This window comes from Salvelinus fontinalis, chromosome 9 (assembly GCF_029448725.1).
Source record: "Salvelinus fontinalis isolate EN_2023a chromosome 9, ASM2944872v1, whole genome shotgun sequence".
Lineage (NCBI taxonomy): Eukaryota > Metazoa > Chordata > Actinopteri > Salmoniformes > Salmonidae > Salvelinus > Salvelinus fontinalis.
Window position 1 is genome coordinate 44875823 of NC_074673.1, and position 25424 is coordinate 44901246.

Consider the following 25424-nt stretch of genomic DNA (forward strand, 5'->3'; position numbering starts at 1 on the left):
TGTCCAGGTGGGAAATGGCAATGTGGAGTACGATAGAGAGTGCATCATCTGTGGATCTGTTGGGGTGGTATTTGAATTGGAGTGGGTCTAGGGTTTTCGGGATGATGGTCTTGATGTGAGCCATGACCAGCTTTTTAAAGCACTTCAAGGCTACTGACGTAAGTGCTATGGGTGGTAGTCATTTAGTCAGGTTACCTTCACCTTCTTAGGCACAGGGACTATGGTGATCTGCTTAAAACATGTAAGTATAACAGACTCAGTCAGGAAAAGGTTGAAAATGTCAGTGAAGACACTTGCCAGTTAGTCCGCGCATGCTCTGAGTACACGTCCTGATAACACAGTCATCAGGAACAGCTGGTGCTCTCATGCATGCTTCAGTGTTGCTTGACTCGAAGCGAGAAGAAAATGCTTTCAGCTCATCTGCTAGGCTTGCATCACTGTGCAATCAGCGGCTGGGTTTACCTTTGTAGTCGGTAATAGTTTCCAAGCCCTGCCACATCTGACGAGCGTCAGAACCGGGGTTGTAGGATTCCATCTTAGTCCTGTATTGATGCATTGCCTGTTTGATGGTTAGTCTGAGGGCATAGCGCAATTTATTCTAAGCGTCCGGATTACTGTCCCGCTCCTTGAAAGCGGCAGCCCTAGCCTTTAGCTCAGCGCGGATGTTGCCTTTAATCTATGGCTTCTGGTTTGGATATGTACGTACGGTCACGACATCGTCGATGCACTTATTGATGAAGCCGGTGGCTGAGGTGGTATACTGCTCAATGCCAATGGATGAATCCCAGAACATATTCCATATTGATTAGTCTGTGCTAATCAAAACAGTCCTGTAGTGTAGAATCCGCGTCATCTGACCACTTCCGTATTGAGCGAGTCACTGGTACTTCCTGTTTTTTTTATTTTATTTTTTTATTTTACCGTTATTTTACCAGGTAAGTTGACTGAGAACACGTTCTCATTTGCAGCAACGACCTGGGGAATAGTTACAGGGGAGAGGAGGGGGATGAATGAGCCAATTGTAAACTGGGGATTATTAGGTGACCATGATGGTTTGAGGGCCAGATTGGGAATTTAGCCAGGACACCGGGGTTAACACGCCTACTCTTACGATAAGTGCCATGGGATCTTTAATGACCTCAGAGAGTCAGGACACCCGTTTAACGTCCCATCCGAAAGACGGCACCCTACACACAGGGCAGTGTCCCCAATCACTGCCCTGGGGCATTGGGATATTTTATTAGACCAGAGGAAAGAGTGCCTCCTACTGGCCCTCCAATACCACTTCCAGCAGCATCTGGTCTCCCATCCAGGGACTGACCAGGACCAACCCTGCTTAGCTTCAGAAGCAAGCCAGCAGTGGTATGCAGGGTGGTATGCTGCTGGCTTTAGTTTTTGTTTGTAAGCAGGAATCAGGAGGATATAATTATGGTCAGATTTAACGAATTAAGGGTGAGGGAGAGCTTTTTTGTATGCGTCTCTGTGTGTGGAGTAAAGGTGGTCTAGAGTTTTTTTCCCTCTGGTTGCACATGTGACATGCTGGTGGAAATTTGGTAAAACTGATTTGAGTTAGCCTGCATTAAAGTCCTTTGCCACTAGGAGCGCCACCTCTAGATGAGCATTTTCTTGTTTGCTTATGACCTTATACAGCTTCTTGAGTGCGGTCTTAGTGCCAGCATCGGTTTGTAGTAACAAATAGATGGCTACGAATAATATAGACGAAAACTCTCTTGGTAGATAGTGCAGTCTACAGCTTATCATGAGGTGCTCTACTTCAGCCGAGGAATACCTCGAGACTTCTTAAATATTAGACATCGCGCACCAGCTATTATTGACAGATAGGCACACACACCACCCCTCGTCTAACCAGACGTAGCTGCTTTGTCCTCCCGATGCACGGAAAACCCAGCCAGCTCTATATTATCTGTGTCGTCGTTCAGCCACAACTCAGTGAAACATAAGATATTCCCATTTTTAATGTCCTGTTGGTAGGATAGTCTCGATCGTAGATCATCCAGTTTATTTTCCATTGATTGCACGTTTGCCAATAGAACGGATGGTAAAAGTGGTTTACCCACTCGCCGACGAATTCTCACAAGGCACCCCGACCTCCACACTCTGTATTTCTGTCTTTTCTTCACGCGAATGACGAGGATTCTGGTGCTCTCATGCATGCTTCAGTGTTGTCTTTACAGTATATCCAAGCAGTATATCCTTAGAGTCGGACTCATTAAAGAAGAAATCTTCATCCAGTTCGAGGTGAGTAATTACTGTTCTGATATCGAGAAGCTATTTTCGGTCATAAGAGATGGTAGCAGCAACATTACATACAAAATAAATGCGAAAAAACTAACAAAATAGCACAGTTGGTTAGGAGCCCCTAAAAAGGCAGCCATCCCCTCCAGAACTGCTGGACAGCAAAAGATGGTTTATTATTTAGTTTAAAAGCTCTGACGGAGGCCAAGAGAACAAAACAAATGTTCAATTAGGAAACAGAAATCCTCTTTAAAAAAAAAAATACTTTTGTTTTCAAAGATGTAGCTTACAATGCAATACTCGTGATCATTTTAAAGAGAACAAAAACTACTTTTCCTACATTGGAACACCACCGCAGAAGCTTCGCTATTCGGCATCTTCCCAATTATGTAGCCTAGTTTTGTTGTCTGGCTACTTCAAGAGAACTACGGCCTATCACTCGCAGCCCACCTCTTCCAATGCATTGTGGAAAAGAGTGCATTGAACTTTACTAGACGAAGAGCCAAAATTAGTATAACATCCTGGCATTTAAACCATACTCAATTTTTAAAAATTCAATACTATAACTCATCCAATTTTCGCACACTGAGAATGCATCATGCGTGATTGCTTTGTTTCCCGCTATTTTGGTAGCGCATCCCCATATCTAATTGATCAGCTGTTGTCAAAGCCAAAATGAGCCTACTATTTAGGACGCAAGTACGGGTATGTGAACTTAAAACAGATATCCCCAGTATTTGAGAAAGAGACCTCAGGTAGGTAGGTACTCACATCTCCCCTGCTTGGCGGTAATTGGGCGGACACTCGAATGACAGGCATCTGAATCCACCCTGCACGTTGAAGCAGCTCTCTGTCACAGAGCATGTGTGTGTTCCTGTCACACACTCATCAACATCTGGACAGGAAGAGAAACAAATAAACTCAGAACCACATAAATGGAAAATGCTTTATATCAAACATAAAACCCTGGGTTCAAACCTTGAATGTGTTAGACCACTAATCTAAAGCCTAGGCATTAGCTCAGGGAGCTAGCATACGATTTCAGGTCTCAGGAAAGGTTACTCATGTACCCCGAATCATCACTGTTACAATATGTCTTCTGATATGAAGTATGACCATGACCCCCATGCTGTGGATTCCTGCACCCCCCTGAGGAGTGAGGCCTTACCCTGGCAGCTGCGTCCATTGGGAGCCAGGGTGTAGCCGGTGGCGGGGCAGGTGCAGTAGAAACTCCCAGGGGTGTTGTTGCAGCGGTAGGAGCAGATGTGACCCCCGGTGGGCAGGGCACACTCATCAATGTCTGGAAAGGTCAGAGGTTAAAGATCAGAGGTCAAACATGGTCGATGTAAAGGGTACAGGAAGTAAAGACAAGAAATACCTCAGTAATGGCTATGGCTCATCGGATACCGTTTTAGCATCTCCTACCTTCACAGTTGATGCCATCTATGTCACTGAGCTGGTAGCCACGGCGACAGTAGCACTGGTAGGAGCCGTACACGTTGGCACATTCTTGACTGCAGGGGCTGCTCTCACATTCATTTAGATCTACTCCCAACAATATAACTCAGTTAGAGATAACACGTGTGATCTATACACAATGTATCTGATGATCTGCCTTTAAAGGGAATTAATTTGACTATTTTCCTACTGATCTACACAACCTACTCCACATTTTCCTAATGAATTAAAAATAAAGAAATTAAGATGTCTTAATTGTGTATGTCTTCACACCCCAGAGTTAATACTTGGTGGATGCATGTTTGGCAGCCATTATTGTTGTGAATAATTTTGAATACGATTGTACCAACTTTGCACAACTCTTAGGGTAACATGTACCAATTGTTTTTGTCAAAATTGCACAAACTCAGTAAATTTGGTTGGGAGTCATTGATGGACAGCAATATTCAAATCTTGTCTCTGATTTTCAAGCAAATATATGTCAGGATTGAGACTGGACCACTCAGGAACACCATTATGGTGTGTCTTTGGCATGCACTTTCTTGTAATTGTCCTGCTGAAAAATACAACTTTATCAAATGGTTCGGTTTTCAGAAGACTCAGGTGGGTTTTCCTCTAACTTTATATCTGGGCTTTGCTCCTTTCATATTTATTTTGATCCTGACAAACTCCATAGTCCCTGCTGGTGACAAGCATACCCATAACATAATGCTGCTACAGCAATACTTGAAAATACAGGGTTTCACTCTATGTTTTGCTGTATTGGATTTGACCCAAGCCTGTAGTTTTTCATTTAGGCCAAGAAAGTGTATATATTTGCTGTGTTGTCTTGCAGTATTACTAAACAGCCTTGTTGAAAACATCATTGATGATTTGGAGTGGATTTTTTAACACAGACTTCATTATTTTCACTTTCTCACACAGGCCGGTAATGTGGAGTGAATGCAATGTTGTTGATCTGTATCTTCAAGTATTGTGGTGGCAGCATTATTTATGGGTATGATCGTCACCGGCAGGGACTGGTGATTTTGTCAGGATCAAAAGAAATATGAACGAAGCAAAGGCCAGATAAAAAGTTTGAGGAAACCCTGACTCAGTCTTCTGAATACATAACCCTGGGATAGAGTTATATTTTTCAGCGGGATAATTACACAAATGTTAATTCCAAAGACACACCATAATGGATTTCCAATAGGTGTTGAGTGTTCCTGAGTGGTCCAGTCTTAGTCCTGACTTAAATCTGCTTGAAAATCAAGGTTTGAATATTGTTGCTCATCAATGACTCCCAACAAAATGTATTGCGCTTGAGCAATTTTGACAAAAACAATGGATATACGTTGCCCTAAGAGTTGTGCAAAGTTAGTAGAGTCTTATTCAAAATGATTCACAACTGTAATGGCTGTCAAAGGTATCTCCACAGAGTATTAACTCTTGGGTGTGAAGATATATGCAATCAAGACATCTTTGTTTTGTATTTGTTATTAATTTGGAAAATGTTCAGAAAATGTTCTTCCACTTCGAAAATGTGAAGTATGTTGTGTACACCGATAGAAAATGTATACATTTTGGAATTTTATTTTAAAACAGCAAAATGTGAAAACTGTGCAAAGGGAGAGTAAACTTTCTCTAGGCCCACATTGATCGTGTCCCTGTTTCTAAATATCTGTGTATCTGGATTGACAAAAAAGCTCACTTTCAAAAAGCATATGGATGAGTTGGTTAAGAAGTTAAGAAATAAAATGGTATTTATTTATAGGAATATGGCATGCCTTCTGTTAAATAAAAGAAAACAAATCATTCGGTCGACAGTATAGATTATGGTGATATCGGCAATATGAACGAAGCTGCCACTGTATTGGAGCCATTGGACGCAGTTTATCACAGCGCACTATGCTTTATTAAGGGCGACAAGTTCAGTACACCTCACTGCATCCTGTATCAGAAAGTAGGCTGGCCCTCTGAGGTCTCGTAGACCGATGCATTGCACTCTTTCTGTTTATAAAGCCCTCTTACACAAACTTCCACCGTACCTTACTTCATTGTTAACCTACAGATGTACGAGCTTCCAGACCCGGTCTCAGGGATGGCTAACTTTGGAGATCCCTTCCATTTCCACTGAGTTAGGTAAATCTGCTTTTACTTTTTTCGCACCTTACTTTTAATCTCAAAAACTCTCTAAAATTTGATGTTTTGGTGCCTCCAGATTTCCATATCTTCATACCGTTCCTGTACCATACCGGGGTATACGGTATTACCGGCAGTGAACACAGGAGGTGCTATTTCCTTCCAAGTGTTAAATAAAATGCTGACAAATGCTAACAAAGTGTTTTGTATCTCTGTTCTGCTTTTCGTAGGGTATTGATGTGTATACAGTGGGGCAAAAAAAGTATTTAGTCAGCCACCAATTGTGCAAGTTCTCCCACTTAAAAAGATGAGAGAGGCCTGTAATCTTCATCATAGGTACACTTCAACTATGACAGACAAAATGAGAAAAAAAATCCAGAAAATCACATTGTAGGATTTTTTATGAATTTATTTGCAAATTATGGTGGAAAATAAGTATTTGGTCAATAACAAAAGTTTAACTCAATACTTTGTTATATACTCTTTGTTGGCAATGACAGAGGTCAAACGTTTTCTGTAAGTCTTCACAAGGTTTTCACACAATGTTGCTGGTATTTTGGCCCATTCCTCCATCCAGATCTCCTCTAGAGCAGTGATGTTTTGGGGCTGTTGCTGGGCAACACGGACTTTCAACTCCCTCCAAAGATTTTCTATGGGGTTGAGATCTGGAGACTGGCTAGGCCACTCCAGGATCTTTAAATGCTTCTTACGAAGCCACTCCTTCGTTGCCCGGGCGGTGTGTTTGGGATCATTGTCATGCTGAAAGACCCAGCCACTTTTCATCTTCAATGCCCTTGCTGATGGAAGGAGATTTTCACTCAAAATCTCACGATACATGGCCCCATTCATTCTGTCCTGGTCCCTTTGCAGAAAAACAGCCCCAAAGCATGATGTTTCCACCCCCATGCTTCACAGTAGGTATGGTGTTCTTTGGATGCAACTCAGCATTCTTTGTCCTCCAAACACGACGAGTTGAGTTTTTACCAAAAAGTTATATTTTGGTTTCATCTGACCATATGACATTCTCCCAATCTTCTTCTGGATCATCCAAATGCTCTCTAGCAAACTTCAGACGGGCCTGGACATGTACTGGCTTAAGCTGGGGGACACGTTTGGCACTGCAGGATTTGAGTCCCTGGCGGCGTAGTGTGTTACTGGTGGTAGGCTTTGTTACTTTGGTCCCAGCTCTCTGCAGGTCATTCACTAGGTCCCCCGTGTGGTTCTGGGTTTTTTGCTCACCGTTTTTGTGATCATTTTGACCCCACGGGGTGAGATCTTGCGTGGAGCCCCAGATTGAGGGAGATTATCAGTGGTCTTGTATGTCTTCCATTTCCTAATAATTGCTCCCACAGTTGATTTCTTCAAACCAAGCTGCTTACCTATTGCAGATTCAGTCTTCCCAGCCATCCTTTGACAGCTCTTTGGTCTTGGCCATAGTGGAGTTTGGAGTGTGACTGTTTGAGGTTGTGGACAGGTGTCTTATATACTGTTAACAAGTTCAAACAGGTGCCATTAATACAGGTAACGAGTAGAGGACAGAGGAGCCTCTTAAAGAAGAAGTTACAGGTTTGTGAGAGCCAGAAATCTTGCTTGTTTGTAGGTGACCAAATACTTATTTTCCACCATCATTTGCAAATAAATTCATAAAAAATCCTACAATGTGATTTTTCTGGATTTTTTTCCCTCATTTTGTCTGTCATAGTTGAAGTGTACCTATGATGAAAATTACAGGCCTCTCATCTTTTTAAGTGGGAGAACTTGCACAATTGGTGGCTGACTAAATACTTTTTTGTCCCACTGTATCTTTAAAAAAAGATGCTGCACATGATCTTGAGAAAAAGACATGACCACAAACTTCAGTAAGGCAAAACAAGAGATGGCCAATGAGAGAAGCCCAGATTTAAACACCTCTGTTATCTTTGAAACGCTGCCTTACCGTCACAGTTCCTGCCGTCGCTGGCCAGCTTGAAGCCTTGGGTGCAGCTGCACTTATAGGACCCCAGGACATTCTCACACTTGTGGGCACAGAGGCGCCCAGGGTAGTGCCTGCACTCGTTGATATCTAAGACACAGAAGAAAACGACACTAACTTGAACATCTACAGTTTGAGCAAGCACAGATGACTGTATCCAGTATCCTGGTCCTGTATGACACATCCACAGAACCAAGCACAGAGGACAGTATCCTGGTCTTGTATGACTCAGTTGACCGAGTATGGCGCTTGCAACGCCAGGATTATGGGTTCGATTCCCGAAGCCACCAACACGTAAAAAAATATATGCATGCATGATTGTCAGTCGCTTTGGATATAAGCATCTGCTAAATGGCATATATTCGATTATTTTATAAACTGCGTGGTTTGAGAACTGCTCGGATTACGTTGGTAACCAGTTTATAATAGCAATAAGGCACCTCAGGAGTTTGTGATATATGGCCAATATACCACAGCTAAGGGCTGTATCCAGGCACACCAGGTTGCGTCGTGCATACAAACATCCCTCAGCTGTGGTATATTGGCCGTATATCACAACCCCTCGTGCCTTATTTTTTAAATAATATTATTGTATAACAGCCACCCAGTCTTGCGTGACCCTTAACTTGAACCCTTTGTCATAAGACCTACACAACACTGTGATAACAATGACATAACAGATGTCATAAACAGTCATGACTGTTGGCGTCCTGCTTACGCCAACTGACATTACACTGTCATGTAACTACTAGGAGGATGAAGTCAGTGCGTACCTTCGCAGACGCGGCTGATGCTGTTGAAGATGAAGCCAGCCTGACACTCACAACGGAACGATCCTACCAGGTTGATACAGCCGTGGCCTGCACACGCTCCATCAGGACCCTTACACTCATCGATATCTGCACCAGGGGGGAGCGAGACCACAAGATATTACAGGAAGAAACAAGCACATTCTTAAGCAAAAGAATGCATTCCAAAGGATAGCGAGGCCACAGGAAATACATGGAAATGTAGACTACAGTATCCGGTTGCTGATGCTAATCAATGAAGGTGAACGTGGTAGAGATCCATTCTAGCAGTGCTGCAGTGTATACAGGGCATGTTGAGGCTCCCTTGGACAGAGGTGTCCAATATAGCCCAGGAGAGGGACCTTATGGAGGCCTTATCCCCAACTGTAACGATGAGGTCTAAGTATGCAAGTGAGGCAGCTGTACGTACCCACGCAGCGGTTGCCGCCGTCGTTGAGGTGATATCCCCGGCCACAGTTGATAAAGTTCCTCTGGCAGGTGAAGGAGCCCATCGTGTTCATACATAACTGGCCAGGGCGGCACGGCTCTGTCTGGGCCAGACACTCATTGATGTCTGGGATAGAGGTCAGAGGTTATACTATACATCCAGGCAAAGCTTATCTATATATTGACAAGATATTGGACTGTCTGCTCTAACAATGGGAATGAATGCTCGCAAATGCGGAAGGCAGGCGGGAGGAGGAGGAGCCGGTGGGAACATTCTAGCCAATGAGAGGGCAGATACTCATGTGAACAACATGCCCAACTCTTATATAGAATCGTTTTTTCAAAGTTGCCGGGATACCACGTGAGTCCACTTAAATCAGCACATTCGTAAACATTATGAAACTTCTATTCTATTTGATCAAATAAGCCTCACTTAGAAAATGTGCAATTAAATTTTATGCTGACCGAATTCGACACTCTCTCATTGACCTTCATACAAAAAATTCCCACTTGGTCTGCTTTACGCTTATTTTTCGCAAGGACAGATTTTGTGGCGCAGTCAGCCCTCTCGCTTCGCCTCCTCAACTCTGATATGGTTCACATAGGGCACCACAGGGTCATATCACCGAACCCCTTGTGCCCCTTCCTCCCCGCCACCACTACGATGATGAGTTCCTAAAATATACCATGTATGTCAGAGAACACTGTGAACTGTACTTTGAAGATACTGGGTTTGGGGGTACATGTGGGATGGATGGGGTTATGTGTTGCCTTGATCATAGGTTGCCATGGTAACGTCTGTCAGGGTCCTGATGCTTACCGATGCAGCTGCCCATGGCGTCCTGGATGTATCCGTCGCCACACTGGTTCTTGGGTAGACAGCGGAATGACCCCTGAGTGTTGTGACACTCAAAGTCCGGGGAGCAGTTGTGGGTGCCCGACTCACACTCATCAATGTCTGGGGAAAGAAGGCATGTTGTACGAGGAAAATCAAACTGTGTGTGATTCAAATCTATTCTCATAAATATTCAACAATAGCTTCATTGCAGTCAAATTCTACCAGCTCTTGGGAATAGATAGAAAGAAAGAAAGAGACAGACAGAGGCAGAAAGAGACAGACAGACAGACAGACAGACAGACAGACAGACAGACAGACAGACAGACAGACAGACAGACAGACAGACAGACAGACAGATCCAGTTTATCATGGATGTATGAATCATAAATCATACATATTGATCCTTCATTATTCCCTTGCCCCCTGTAGGAGGCATTGTGTTGTGACCTCTGACCTTTGCAGTTGTTGCTGTCCGTGAGCTCGTAGCCAGTACCACAGCTGACCTCTCTCTGGCAACGGAATGACCCCACTGTGTTGATGCAGTGCTCGCCTCCTCTGCAGTTACTGGCCCCCAGCAGACACTCGTTTATATCTGGGAGATGGAGGGAGGAAGAGGGGAGGATAGTATCGAAGCCGTATCTAAGAGGTAAGAAATCCTAGTCCTGGGGAGCTACTAGATGTTTTGTTCCAGCTCACTAACTTTTCAACAAGGTATGGCTGGTCCTGTACCTCCAGTCTACTCACCCTCACAGTTCTTCCCATCTGGTTTGAGTTTGTAACCTTTGAAGCAGGCACAGGTGCTGTTGCCCACACATTCCTGTGCACACTTCGCTAATCCTGTGCACATTATAAACAAACAGAAAATAAATGACTAATGTTCCTGACTTTCTCTGTGAGGACACAGTCTATTACTAACATGTGAACGTCATGTGTGGAGGGGTTGTTACCGCTGCTGCACATGCTATTCGGTAAGGGATTCTCCTTCTCAGTGAGGGTCTCGTTGTCTTTGTCAGAAACTGTGGGGAAAGAAAAGAGAAGATTGACCAGTATAGGCCAAAACTAAGTTCGCAAACAAAGAGTGTTGAAACCAATGAATGCATCAGGACAATGGAGTTCTTTACTGAAACTGCAGTAAGACCCCTGTCTCCTAATGACCACCAGAGGGCAGAGTAGCATTGGACATATACTAGAAAGAAAAACGTTCCATAAATCCTTCCACTCTCCACCTCTCTACTCCAGCGTTCACCTCCTCCCACCGCTCCACTCGCTTGACTTCTCCACCTCTTTTCCCTCGATCACTCCACCGTCTCTTCACCCTCTACCATTAGTCCTTCCCTCGTCTTAGAGTTGATTCTCTTACCCAGGGAGTTGCTGGTCTCCACATCAGGGGCTCCGTCATCGCAGCAGGCCCGGGACACCAGGCCACACTGATAGCCCAGAGACAGGCTGTGGTCACAGGTCAGACCATGCTCGCGAGCAGCCCGGCCCAGCAGACAACAGTCACAGCACATCTGGAGGGGTCAGACCAGAAATATATACGATTATTCAATGTGTTTATATGCATAATTTGGCCAGAATGACAGACGGACGGATGGACGGGGGGAAATTACATCATCATCACCACCACTTTACAACTTCACCACCATCATCTATCACCATTATCTGAAGGGGATCCATCCGGGCTTGTCTAGCGGGAGGAATCTAGTTTGAGTGTGTCTGTCTGGTCTGTCAATCATCTCTGTCCTTGAGGTGTTGAGTGGTGCGGTTGTGGCAGGCAGCCTAGTGGTTACGAGCGTTGGCCCAGTAACCAAACGATCACTGCTTCGAATAACCGAGCTGACTCTTTAAAAAAATACCTATGTGCCCTTGAGCAAGGCACTTAACCCATAATTGCTCCTGTAAGTCGCTCCATGTAAGAGCGTCTGCTAAATTACAAAGAAAATAAAGTGGTAGTGTACTGAGAGCTTTTAGGGGGAGCTTAAAAATGACCAAGGTATGCTATGGTTCTTCCCCCATTCTAAACTCCCATTCATCAAACGCAGCACACCTCAATGCAATCAGCCGACACCTGCAATTCAGGGGCGGATCAAGTAAAGACGTGTTGCTGGCTGCACTAACAACCACCTCATTCTCCTGGGCAAATGTACTGTGGCTCACTTGGCAAAGTGCTTCAAGGACCTTGACTGATGCCATGGTGTGCAGCGGGATGGGGGCATAGAGTGTTGTGTAGGATCCTGAGGAAGAGGACAGCCAGGTGTAGAGAGCCTACCTTGGCAGAGAGTATCTGAGTGGAATTGATCATCTACCTGTCAGCAACAAGCTCCATTCCTCACTCCTCCCCAGAGTGACATGTTTAAACCTGCTCGACAGGCACACACACTGACACTCCATCTCATTCACTCTCCTGCAAAAATTGCACGTCCAGTGGAGTGATGTACGGTGATCAGCTTGAGGTTCTTGAAGCAGTCAGGGATTACTTCCCCGCCACACTTTTTATACACGCACGTACACACGCATGTAAACACAAGTATTTGGCTGTATGTGCACACGCGGACAGTCTTTCACACACACTCTCAAAGACACACACACAAACCTTGGCAGTCTTGGTCTCGCAGGTGCTTCCAGTGAACTGTGTGTCACAGGCCCCCTGGTCTTTGGCCATGTTGATGCCACTGGTGCAGATATTGTCCTCCAGAACCGCAGCGCAGCACTGCTCCTGCACTATCCTGTCAGACGGGAACAGGAAAGACACAGGGAACACAGTTCTTTTTTTAACTCTATCACTGTGCTCCTTAGTGGAATAGAGCGCTGTCTCAAAGTGCTTCCTGTTAAAAGAGCCCTGGGCATGCCTACTAGGGATCTGCTAATAGTCCTGGTTGGTGCAGCTGCTATATGTGGGTTGAGTGAAGAAGGAAAGCCCTGTGTAAACACACGGTAGATTAAAACGTTGTTTTGTGTATATAATCTTCACTTTACCAGAGTTGGGTCAATGCACCACTGTCTCCAATTGGCTTACCACACTAACTGTTATGTGTACAGTGAAGCTAACTTAAGAATCCATTATTTACAGTCACTGTTTTAACCCTCCCACCTCCCATTGGATGTCCCTCCTCTGATGGACACAGAGGGCTGCAGGGCGGCAACACTTCCTAGATAGAGATGCAAAATTTCGGTAACCTTCCCAAAATTCCCAGGTTTACCAGAAATCCTGCTTGGATTTTGTAACCCGATTTCCTGGACAACATTACTGGAATACATCCCTCTCTGAGTCTGGACCGGCCTGGGAGAACTTCCTGACAGCAGGATGACCAGTGATATCCACCTATCTGACCTGTCTCTCCAGCTGGAATGGCTTCATGAATCTTTTACAGTAAAACCAGAAACCGTTACAGTACCGTAAGACTTCCAAGGAGAAAACGGAGGTAGACAAAGAGCTGTGTGAGTCTGTTGTAAATAATCAGATCTGAAGTGAGAGTGAGAGCAGGCAGTACACCTCTTTATCATACCATCAACTGAGACTTGGGTTACTGTGCTTCGCCTCAAATGGTTTGCTACTCTGAGGAAGTGCAATAAGTTCAGGGGTGCTTGTTTCTGTCTGTCTGAAGGGAGTCTGTCTGTCTGTCTGTCTGCCCGTTTCTGTCTGTCTGTCTGAAGGGAGTGAAACCCACTGTCTGTTTTACGAGATTGGGTACAGTGCAGCACTTAGATCCCCTCTCCACTCCACTCCTCTACCAACTAGCCTTTATCAACCCTCTTACCAGAAATTCCCTCTTTCCATTTAATCTAGATCTGTCCCCACGACAACTGCACTCACGTCACCTCCGCAGTGCTCCTGTCTGTCTTTTCTCTTCTTGTCTTTTTGTTGGTGTCTGAAATAAGCTCTCTGATTTCCTGTTCTTCCCCCTCTCCAGTCCTTTCCAGTCCTCTCTCTATAGTTTCACCTCAGTGGTATTTCCTGGATTTGGCAATACCCCCTCTCTCTAAACCCTAAACCCAATCCCCCCCTCAACCAAAAACCATCACCCTTCCACCCTTACTCTATAATTTGAACAAATTCTGGATCACTTGGGTAGCCAAGGTCAATACATTGGCCATCAGAGAGAAGATTGAGCAACAGATCTCCTCATTATTGGCCTTGAACCTGTGGCAGAACACCTTCTACTCTTACTACCAGAGCTGTTATTACACTGTTATTATTACTAGTGTAATGTCTCCTGCTCTCACGTCAATTCAAGAATGTGGCTGGGGATTTACGACCGGGGGTAAGGTAAAGTCATCTCACACTATGGCCTACCACCATACATATTGCACCATAGTCTATCTACACAGTTTACAGTTAACCCCATGGGACTAATACTGAGGTAAGCAGTCCCCCCTATGGGCACAGAGGTTAAGACCATAGAAATATAATCTATTTTCTATAGTCACTGTATTTGTCTGGGTAAGGCTGTTCAGTCAGAGAGTACTACTGTAAAAAGGCCCCACTCACCTGCATGTGGTGGACTCAGAGATGAGAGGGATGGCTGTGCAGTCCTGGTTGTCAATGCCCCGAACCCGACCATCCTTACAGCACTCATCTATGGAGATCTGTTTTCCACCTGTGGATGGACACAACCACAAACAAACAGCGTGTGTTATTCATAGGCTTACGCTGAATGCTGTGGCTTGGCCTACTGAAGCGATTGCAACAGTATCCGTGTGGGAGATCTAGAGACCCCAAATGAAGTGTGACTCATCAGTCCTCTAAAACAGCTAGAGACCCATGAGAGCTGTCAACATCTGCATCAAATCTCCCGTGATAGGGGTGTTAGCCTGCTGAGCTAAAGCCCAGGCATTAGTGCCGTGAGCTAACGCTAGCCTTCAGGGCTCAGGTTACTCATAATGCACAGAACCACCTTCTATGTTACATAAGGTGACAGTCAATCCAAGGGATAAGAAACACTCTCACATTCATTAGAAACTAAACTGTTAGAACAGAATAAATAGAGGTTTCAAGCCATGTCTTGCATACAATGGAGTCTATTTTGCTGGGTGAGTAAAACATGAGGATTGACATGTTTAGAACTATTATGCAAAGTATGTTTACAAACAGTGCAACAACAAAAAAGTCCAAAGCACAAGTATATTGTTGTTACCCAATGCCACTCACACTTTCACACTATTAGCTATTTGTCTTCCAAGTGATTGAAAAACAAATTCAAAGCTGTTTGGAATGTTTTTAAATGCCTGTAAGCCTTTTGCCAGCAATACTGAATGATGGATATGTTGTGTAGAAATAAGAGATAAGGACCAGAGTTGGACCAACTCTGTGGCGCTCCGTCTGCTTCTTCATGTGGATTAAAGAGCTCGGGAATGCCTCCACTCTGTAAACAATTCAGCCATCGCAATCAGATCAAATACATTCATTTCCTTGTGGTTAGTGTATTCTGCCAAACGTGAAATAGCTTTGGCAGGTTGGCTGGTCCTTTCTTGCTTTAGGCTTAAACAAAGGCCTGTCTGCCAAATTGGTTTTATTAATATAAGTAATCCTAAAGGACTCCTAAAATTCCTCTGTAACTCAGTTGGTAGAGGATTGTGCTTGCAATGCCAGGATAGTGGGTTCGATTCCCGGGGCCACCCATACATAAAAATGCATGCATGCACGACTGTAAGTTGCCGTAGATAAAAGTGTCTGCTAAATGGCATATGTCATTATTAAAGAACACTCAAAAGTAAAATCATATTTGTTCATCTAATAAACCAGTTGTTGGAACAAGGAACAATAGCGTATAATAACACATATCATAGTGGATCAGGGGATGTCTAACTGCTAAATCTAGCGTGGCCAACGAAACAGGATCAGAGGTTTCAAGTAAAGGAGGACAAGTGTCTGGAGATGTTATCTTAAATTTACAGTTCCATAAAAAAGTATACAAAAATATCTTTTTAGTTCCAATTATTTCTGCCAGAGGAGGGAACTTGGTGTACAGTGCATTCGGAAAGTATTCAGACCTCTTGACTTTTTCCACATTTTGTTACATTACAGCCTTAATCTAAAATTGATTAAATTCATATTTTTCTTCATCAATGTACATACAATACCCCATAATGACAAAGTGAAAAACAGGTTTTTAGAAAATTGTGCAAATGCATTACAAATAAGAAACAGAAATATCTTATTTAGATAAGTATTCAGACCCTTTGCTAAGAGACTCAAAATTTACCTCATGTGCATCCTGTTTCCCATGATCATCCTTGTGATCTTTCTACAACTTGACTGGAGTCCACCTGTGGAAAATTCAATTGATTGGACATGATTTGGAAAGGCACACACCTTCCTATATAAGGTCCCACCATTGTCTGTAGAGCTCCAAGACAGGATTGTGTCGAGGCACAGATCTAGGGAAGGGCACCAAAACATTTCTGCAACATTGAATGTCTCCAAGAACACAGTGGCCTCCATCATTCTTAAATGGAAGAAGTTAAGAACCACCAAGACTCTTCCTAGAGCTGGCTGCCCGGCAAACCTGAGCAATCGGGGGAGAAGGGCCTTGGTCAGGGAGGTGACCAAGAACCCGATGGTCACTCTGACACAGCTCCAGAGTTCCTCTGTGGAGATGGGAGAAACTTCCAGAAAGACAACCATCTCTGCAGCACTCCACCAATCAGGCCTTTATTGTAGAGTGGCCAGACCGAAGCAACTCCTCAGTAAAAGTCACGACAGCTCACTTGGAGTTGTCCTTGAGTGGCCCAGCCAGAGGCCGGACTTGAACCCGATCGAACATCTCTGGAGAGACCTGAATGTAGCTGTCCAGCAACGCTCCCCTCAAACCTGACAGAGCTTGAGAGGATCAGCAGAGAAGAATGGGAGAAACTCCCCAAATACAGGTGTGCTAAGCTTGTAGTGTCATACCCTAGAAGATTCAAGGCTATAATCGCTGCCAAAGGTGCTTCAACATAGTACTGAGTAAAGGGTCTGAATACTTATGTAAATGTGATATTTCAGTTGTATATTTATACACTTGCAAAAAAAAAATCCTAACAAATGTTTTTGCTTTGTCATTGTGGGTTGTGTGCAGATTGATGAGGAAAAATAACAATTGAATCCATTTTAGAATAAGGCTGGAATGTAACAAAATGTGGAAAAAGTCAAGGAGTCTGAATACTTTCCAAATGCACTGAACAGTATATCCTTGAATATGGTAACTGTAGGCAGGGGCCAAAGGTGTGAACAAATTAACTTAATATAAAAATAATATGGTCATTTAGCCAAAGCAAATTAGAGAACTGTCAACATTAACTGTGAGAAATCCCAATGAAAAAATGTGGACAGATTAATATAAAGCACTTTCTTTATACAACAACCATGCTGCTAACTGTTCCTGCAAGTGAAAGTCATTCTCATTGTAAATCAACAGCAGAGTGTCTAATCAAACAACAACGTAATAGGTAGTATAATAGATGCATTACCAAGCCAAGAAACACTATTTTGCTGACTCACTGAACGAGCGTGTTGTGGCCAGCCAGACTCCTTGTCCCCCCAAGCTCTTAGCAACAGGGGGTGATGAGAGGGCATTTTAACAGGCCCCATAACCAGCCTTCATTGGGCCTCAGTCTGACTAGAGCCACAATCTTCAACAGTGATAAGGTCTATCTCTGCTTTCATCTGAGGGCAGAAACCAACACCAGGATGCTCTTGGAAAGGGTCAAAAGTGTTGCTCAGAGAGAGAACAGTTACACACGTAAAAAAGTAAAGAAAATATATTTGCTGGAAGAGTAGGGAATGGTCGGAATTTGTTAACACCTCCTGTGGTGAACAATTCTCCTTGCTTGGCTGCCCCCCAGGCCAGTTTTTGCCAGTCTGAACTATTCTTTTCATTGATCATTACCACTGCCATTAACTGACATCCCCTTGCCAAAACACCCTAGACTCTGGAAGCCTCAGTATGTCTTTAGAAACATCAGACAAACCCCCAGGGCACAACTACCATGAAGCACAAAGCTCTAGAATGTTCCCTTCCAAGCTCAGAGGAGGCATAGAATGAGAATGTCATACAATGTCTCACTTTCAGTCTCAACTGACAGAAAGCGGTGGTCACGTGACTCACTCCCTGGTGTGTTCTGGTGTTTTCACACTACTCTCTCTCTCAACATTACGAGAGCGAGGCGTTCACACCTCTCAACACCAGCCCGTTGAGCTGCTGAGCGGATTGCTGGCATTTACACACCTAATTATCACCCTCTTTTCTCATACCATAAAGAGAATCTGGGATTAGAGCCTGAGTGATGTGTGTGGTTTGGGGATTGTTCTAGAGGTAGTTGTAGTATGAATAGTGTGGGCAGATAAATAAATAGATATACAGCACCAGTCAAAAGTTTGGACAAACCTACTAATTCCACGGTTTTTATTTATTTTGACTATTTTCCACATTGTAGAATAATAGTGAAGGCATTAAAACTAGGAAATAGCACATATAGAATCATATAATAACCAAAAAAGTGTTAAACAAATCAAAATATATTTTATATTTGAGAGTCTTCAAAGTAGCCGCACTTTGCCTTGATGACCGCTTTGCACTCTCTTGGCTTTCTCTCAACCAGCTTCATGAGGTAATCACCTGGAATGCATTTAAATTAACAGGTGTGCCTTGTTAAAAGTTCATTTGTGGAATTTCTTTCCTTCTTATTGCGTTTGAGCCAATCATTTGTGTCGTGACACGGTATTTTTATTTAACCAGGCAAGTCATTTAACGAACAAATTCTTATTTACAATGACGGCCTAGGTACCGTGGGTTAACTGCCTTGTTCAGCGGCAGAACAACAGATTTTTACCTTGTCAACTCAGGGATTTGATCTAGCAACTTTTCAGTTACAGGCCCAATGCGCTAACCACTAGGCTACCTGCCGCACCAAAGGTAGGGGTGGTATACAGAAGATAGCCCTATTTGGTAAAAGAACAGCTCAAATAAGCAAAGAGAAACGACAGTCTTTCATTACTTTAAGACATACGGAAAATGTCAAGAACTTTGAAAGATTCTTCAAGAGCAGTCGGCAAAAAAAATAAAGCGCTATGATGAAACTGGCTCTCATGAGGACCGCCACAGGAAAGGAAGACCCAGAGTTTTCTCTGCTGCAGAAGATAAGTTCATTAGAGTTAACTGCACCTCAGATTGCAGCCCAAATAAATGCTTCACAGAGTTCAAGTAACAGACACATCTCAGCATCAACTGTTCAGAGGAGACTGCGTGAATCAGGCCCTCAACCCAATTGAGATGGTTTGGGATGAGTTGGACTGCAGAGTGAAGGAAAAGCAGCCAACAAGTGCTCAGCATATGTGGGAAATCCTTCAAGACTGTTGGAAAATCATTCCTCGTGAAGCTGGTTGAGAGAAGACAAGAGTGTGCAAAGCTGTCATCAAGGCAAAGGGTGGCTACTTCAAAGAATATTTTGATGCCATCACTATTATTCTACAATGTAATAAATAGAAAAAATATAGAAAAACCCTGGAATGTGTAGGTGTGTCCAAACTTTTGACTGGTACTGTATATCTGTTTATTTATCTTCCCCCACTATTCATACTACAACTATTTGCAAATGTTTTATTTTTGCTTATTGTTTATTTTACTTGCTTTGGCAATGTAAACATATGTGTTTCCCATGCCAATAAAGCCCACTGAATTGCATTGAGAGAGAGAGAGAGAGAGAGAGAGAGAGAGAGAGAGAGAGAGAGAGAGAGAGAGAGAGAGAGAGAGAGAGAGAGAGAGAGAGAGAGAGAGAGAGAGAGAGAGAGAGAGAGAGAGAGAGAGAGAGAGAGAGAGAGAGAGAGAGAGAGAGAGAGAGAGAGAGAGAGAGAGAGAGAGAGAGAGAGAGAGAGAGAGAGAGAGAGAGAGAGAGAGAGAGAGAACATGGCTGGCCCATGTCTAGACTTATCATGTAAACACTGCTTAATGAGCCCAGTGGAGCTCTAGTCCCTCAGCCTAAGCCCACAGCAAAGGCCTCTTGGAGACAGACCCAGACATCACAGCAGCACAGTCCACATCCTTTATCTAACACGCTTCAGTCAGCTTACCCTATTGTCATCATCGTGACACAAATTACCTTATGTAAGTGCTTAAAATCTTTATCATTTGTAATTTGACTAACGGTCTGAATAGCCTGTAGCAATGCATTTGTTGGCCATATTATAACATTCGATTTGCAGGTACGTATTTGTCTGACTGAGTCGAGTAAGTTTGAGTTCATACAAAAATATGTGAATAAGTGATTCATGTACATGGACGGTTTATAACCTGATTCTATGGGACCAGCTTCAGATCTTCAATCCACCCTGACACCATACCTAACGAAAGTGATACACCATCCTGACCCTTGACTCTCTCCCGTGTAGCATTGAAGCAGAGAAGAGGAGCAAGGGGCGCTGATAGGTGTTGGAGGGAGGGTATGGCCCCTGTGAGACATGCCCAATAACATTGAATTCAATGGAGGAGGGGGGATGTCAAATTCTTTCCTTGGACCCAATTACATTAAAGTCAATGGGCCAGAATTCCTTAGCACACCACCGACAGGAGCCCCGCAGACTGTGAAATTGGCCCCATGTGTGTCCAGGGGACCCTGATCTGGGGTAGTGCATGCCGGAAAGTATTCAGACTCCTTGACTTTTTCCACATTTTGTAACGTTACAGTCTTATTCTAAAATCGATTAAATTGTTTGTTTCCCTCATCAATCTACACACAATACCCCATAATGACAAAGTAAAAACAGGCTTTTGAATTTTTTGCTAATTTATTACAAATAAAAAACGGAAATATTACATTTAGATAAGTATTCAGACAGTTTACTCAGAACTTTGTTGAAGAACCTTTGGCAGCGATTACAGCCTTGAGTCTTCTAGGGTATGATGCTACAAGCTTGGCACAGCTGTGTTTGGGGAGTTTCTCCCAGTCTTCTCTGCAGATCCTCTCAAGCTCTGTCAGGTTGGACGGGGAACGACGCTGCACAGCTATTTTCAGGTCTCTCCAGAGATGTTCGATCGGGTTCAAGTCCGGGCTCTGGCTGGGCCACTCAAGGACATTCAGAAACTTGTCCCGAAGCCACTCCTGCATTGTCTTGGCTGTGTGCTTAAGGTCATTGTCCGGTTTGAAGGTGAATCTTCATCCCAGTCTGAGGTCCTAAGCGAGCTGGAGCAGGTTTTCATCAAGGATCTCTCTGTACTTTGCTCCGTTCATCTTTCTATTGATCCGGAAAGATCAGGGGAAAGACTGAAAAACATCCCCACAACATGATGCTTCCACCACCATGCTTCACTGTAGGGATGGCGCCATGTTTCCTCCAGATGTGACGCTTGGCATTCAGGCCAAAGAGTTCAGTCTTGGTTTCATCAAACCAGAGAATATTGTTTCTCATGGTTTGAGAGTCTTTAGGTGCCTTTTGGCAAACTCCAAGCGGACTGTCATGTGCCTTTTACTGAGGAGTGGCTTCAGTCTGGCCACTCTACCATAAAGGCCTGATTGGTGGAGTGCTGCAGAGATGGTTGTCTTTCTGGAAGTTTCTCCCATCTCCACAGAGGAACTCTGGAGCTGTGTCAGAGTGACCATCGAGTTCTTGGTCACCTCCCTGACCAAGGCCCTTCTCCCATGATTGCTCAGTTTGGCTGGGCGGCCAGCTCTAGAAAGAGTCTTGGTGGATCCAAATATCTTCCATTTAAGAATGATGGATGCCACTGTGTTCTTGGGGACCTTCAATTATACAACTTGATTGGAGTCCACCTCTGGTAAATTCAATTGATTCGCCATGATTTGGAGGCCATCATTCTTAAAAGGAAGATGTTTGGATCCACCAAGACTGCTACCCTTCCTCAGATCTGTGCCTCGACACAATCCTGTCTCAGAGCTCTACGGACAATTTCTTTGACCTCATGGCTTGGTTTTTGCTTTAACATGCACTGTCAACTGTGGTTCCTTATATAGACAGGTGTGTGCCTTTTCAAATCATGTCGAATCAATGGGATTTACCACAGGTGGACTCCAATCAAGTTGTAAAATCATCTCAAGGATGAGTCTCATAGAAAAAAGCCTGAATACTTATGTAAATGTTTATTTATTTAATCTTTATTTAACTAGGCAAGTCAGTTAAGAACAAATTCTTATTTTACAAATCTGGCCTACCCTGGCCAAACCTTTCCTTAACCCAGACGACGCTGGGCCAATTGTGCGCCGCCGATCACGGCCGGTTGTGACACAGCCCGGGATCGAACCAGGGTCTGTAGTGACGCCTCTAGCACTGAGATGCAGTACTTTAGACTGCTGCACCACTCGGGAATCCCAAGGTATTTCTCATTTTAATTTTTTTAGAAATTTGAAAACATTTCTAAAAACCTTTTTTTGCTTTGTCATGATGGGGTATTGTGTGTAGATTGATGAGGGGAAACATTATTTAAACATTTTTTAATAAGCCTGAAACGTAACAAAATGTGGAAAACGGGAAGGGGTCTGAATACTTTCCGAATGCACTGTAGGTCGTCCCATGCCTCTGTGACCCATGGATGGTCCCCCTCTTAAGGAGACACCCCTTTCTTTCAATTTTCGCCTAAAATGACATACCCAAATCTAACTGCCTGTAGCTCAGGACCTGAAGCAAGGATATGCATATTCGTGATACCATTTGAAAGGAAACACTTTTTAGTTTGTGGAAATGTTAAATTAATGTACGAGAATATAACACATCATGCATTTTTTTGTATATTTTTTGTACCGTCATCTTTGAAATGCAAGACAAAGGCCATAATGTATTATGCCAGTCCAGGAGCAATTTTGATTTTGTCCACTAGATGGCAGCAGTGTATGTGCAAAGTTTAACACTGATCCAATTAACCATTGCATTTCTGTTCAACATTTTGTATCAAAACTGCCCAAATGTGTCTAATTGGTTTATTAAAACATTTTCAAGTTCATAACTGTGCACTCTCCTCAAACAATAACATGGCATTATTTCACTGTAATAGCTACTGTAAATTGGACAGTGCAGTTAGATTAACAAGAATTTAAGCTTTCTGCCAATATCCGACATGTCTATGTCCTGGGAAATGTTCTTGTTACTTACAACCTCATGCTAATCACATTTGCCTAGCTCAACCATCCTGTGGGGGACCTGTAGAGGTTTAAATCAGGACTATGCTCCCTTTCCAGACCAGCCACCGCTCAGTGTTTCCAGATTCATTTGACACACCCTCATAGTGTAAAGAATGAAACACACCGTGAATCTCACTTCTGATAAGTACTTATTATAGTGGGAGGCCGTTCCTTCTCTTGCTAGAACAAAAGCGATACCTGCTGCGTAGTGACGAACCTACCTATTCTACTTGTAGAATCGTAATGCTCACAAGTGGCCAATGACTTTGAGCCAGTCAGAGAGCACAAAAACCCCAAGTGGGGGAGCCAACAACAACAAAAAAGGGAAAAGGGGGGCATTTGTTCGAACATCCATGGATGAGACAGTCACACTTCATATGCAATATAGGCTATGGGAAGGTAGCTAGTTAAGTGCACAGACACAATTCCCACAAAACAAAATACTGCGTCCAAACTAGTTAACCACTTTAACTAGTATTGACGTGATAATTAAATCACAATGGATTAGCTAGTTTGAAGTAGTTTCCATGAAACGGCTGCCTGTGTTAGCTGCTGAGTTAGTGCAGTGTCCTTAACTAGCTAGCTAGATATGATAACGTTACCTAGCTAGCTAAACATTTGGCTGTGGGCTGGCACTGGCAGTATGGGATGGATTAACTTGTTTCTTTGTCATTTTGCTAGCTAGTTGTCTAGTTGTAGCCACCTAGCAAGTATCAACAAGGGCGTTCTACAAAATAGCAACATTAGCGCAGATAGCTTGGAATCTAGACCATAAGCAATACGCACTGATATGCACTGTCAAACGCTACTACCACCTTCTGGTTTGGAGTAGTTTAACAAGGCTGAGTGGCCGACGACGTCCAAGTCTTTGCTGTGTGAGCACACAAGAGATTGACAATCCTACTGGTGTGTCTGAGTTTTAAGGAGAGACCTGCCCTGCATCTGGTTGGCTGGTTGAGCAGCAATAATTTTGGGCACATCGCCGTACTCTAAACTTTAAAACCTTGTTACTGTTTCAGCTTGGAAAATAATTTCCAGTAGTCTGAGAAATTTCTACTGGTGAAATTAGTCCATATTTTACACAACGCAAAATACATTTAATCCCTGTCAAATCACCGTAGGACAAATTGTGAATGTTGAAATCTTCCTTTAAACTGGTAATCATGGACAGATGTTTTACTGGCAACAAGACACACACACACACACACACACACACACACACACACACACACACACACACACACACACACACACACACACACACACACACACACACACACACACACACACACACACACACACACACACACACACACACACACACACACACACACAAATCAAAGCAAACCAAAATCAAAATAACACACACACACTGAACAGCATGTAACACAGTAGGCTACTACTGTAATATAACTGCCATAAAGTGTTTATGAAATCACATGTAACACTTTTTAACTCCAGTGCTACAGACCTTATACAGATCTTATCTCTAACTATACAGTGATAGTGCAGTAGCCTACTTAGGGTGATACGTTTGAAATATCTAACATGCCTGAGTGAATTTATATGGTAGTCCGACCATATGCATCACGCATGGGCATGGATTGATTCTCATGGGAAGAATTCAATCTTGAAACAGTAGGTTACTATCCTGAAGTAAAACGGTAACTGACCTTGTCCGTTGAGAACTCCGAACAGAGAGAAAAGTATAACTATCCCGGGACCCATTGGATAAAGAAGATACTTTTTTTGCAAACCCCCAAAAAGTGTCAAACAGTCAGATCTGTAATATGCTGCACTAAGAGCGTGGACCAACAGTACAGTTTCTCACGGACACGCAGATTTTCAAGCGAAAGGTAGAAAAACGGTGAGCTCACGCTGGACAGGAGTAGTCTATACGAGTGTGTGTGATGGGTCTAGTGAATCGCAGCGTCACCGTGTCTGTCTCGGAACGCAACCTCGGAACGAGCGTCTATCTTGCTCCTAGGGGCGGGTGACGCAAAAAAAATATCTAAACTCCAGAAACCCTAACTGGAGTGTATTGATTTCCACTTTACAGTAGTATACGTCCAATGTCTCATAGGACACACTAATTTAATTCACGCCGTTTCATTGACTTCCAATTATGACAGATAAATAAGTAGCCTAAAATATAAATGTATTATTTTGACTGAAAATCTGTAATGATGACATAATTTGACACTGTCCTCCAACTTCGATTACTTTCATCCAGACATCTCTGTCTGACAGAATGATCCCACTGTTTTAACTGAATAACATCTGCACTCCACTATGGAGTGGTTCTGTGGTTATATAAAAATCTGTTGTGGCCATAGCCAGACTTCAATACATCAAATCCTTAGAATTTGTCGGTTACGGCAAATTTTTGAAAATGTAATGCATATTCCATATTTTGGAACATTTACGACCATCC

General features: G+C 43.4%; 1 protein-coding gene across 2 annotated transcripts in view; it reads right to left on the reverse strand.

Moving 5' to 3' along the window:
* LOC129862678 (fibulin-1-like) overlaps positions 1–24951 on the reverse strand; it is a 51652-nt gene extending 26701 nt beyond the window's left edge. The window contains exons 1-14 of one of the 2 annotated variants that reach the window (XM_055934562.1): positions 24664–24949; positions 14373–14481; positions 12477–12609; positions 11244–11394; positions 10831–10899; positions 10628–10720; positions 10338–10475; positions 9866–10003; positions 9029–9172; positions 8584–8709; positions 7775–7900; positions 3682–3801; positions 3425–3556; positions 3028–3151 (exon numbers count right to left, since the gene is read on the reverse strand). In XM_055934562.1, coding sequence (XP_055790537.1) covers positions 3028–3151; positions 3425–3556; positions 3682–3801; positions 7775–7900; positions 8584–8709; positions 9029–9172; positions 9866–10003; positions 10338–10475; positions 10628–10720; positions 10831–10899; positions 11244–11394; positions 12477–12609; positions 14373–14481; positions 24664–24718 — 1658 coding nt within the window. In that variant the 5' untranslated portion in view covers positions 24719–24949. Of the gene's footprint in view, positions 1–3027; positions 3152–3424; positions 3557–3681; positions 3802–7774; positions 7901–8583; positions 8710–9028; positions 9173–9865; positions 10004–10337; positions 10476–10627; positions 10721–10830; positions 10900–11243; positions 11395–12476; positions 12610–14372; positions 14482–24663 lie in introns of both variants that reach the window. The other variant, XM_055934564.1, reaches the window with a different exon arrangement.
* Positions 24952–25424: the final 473 nt, after the last annotated feature.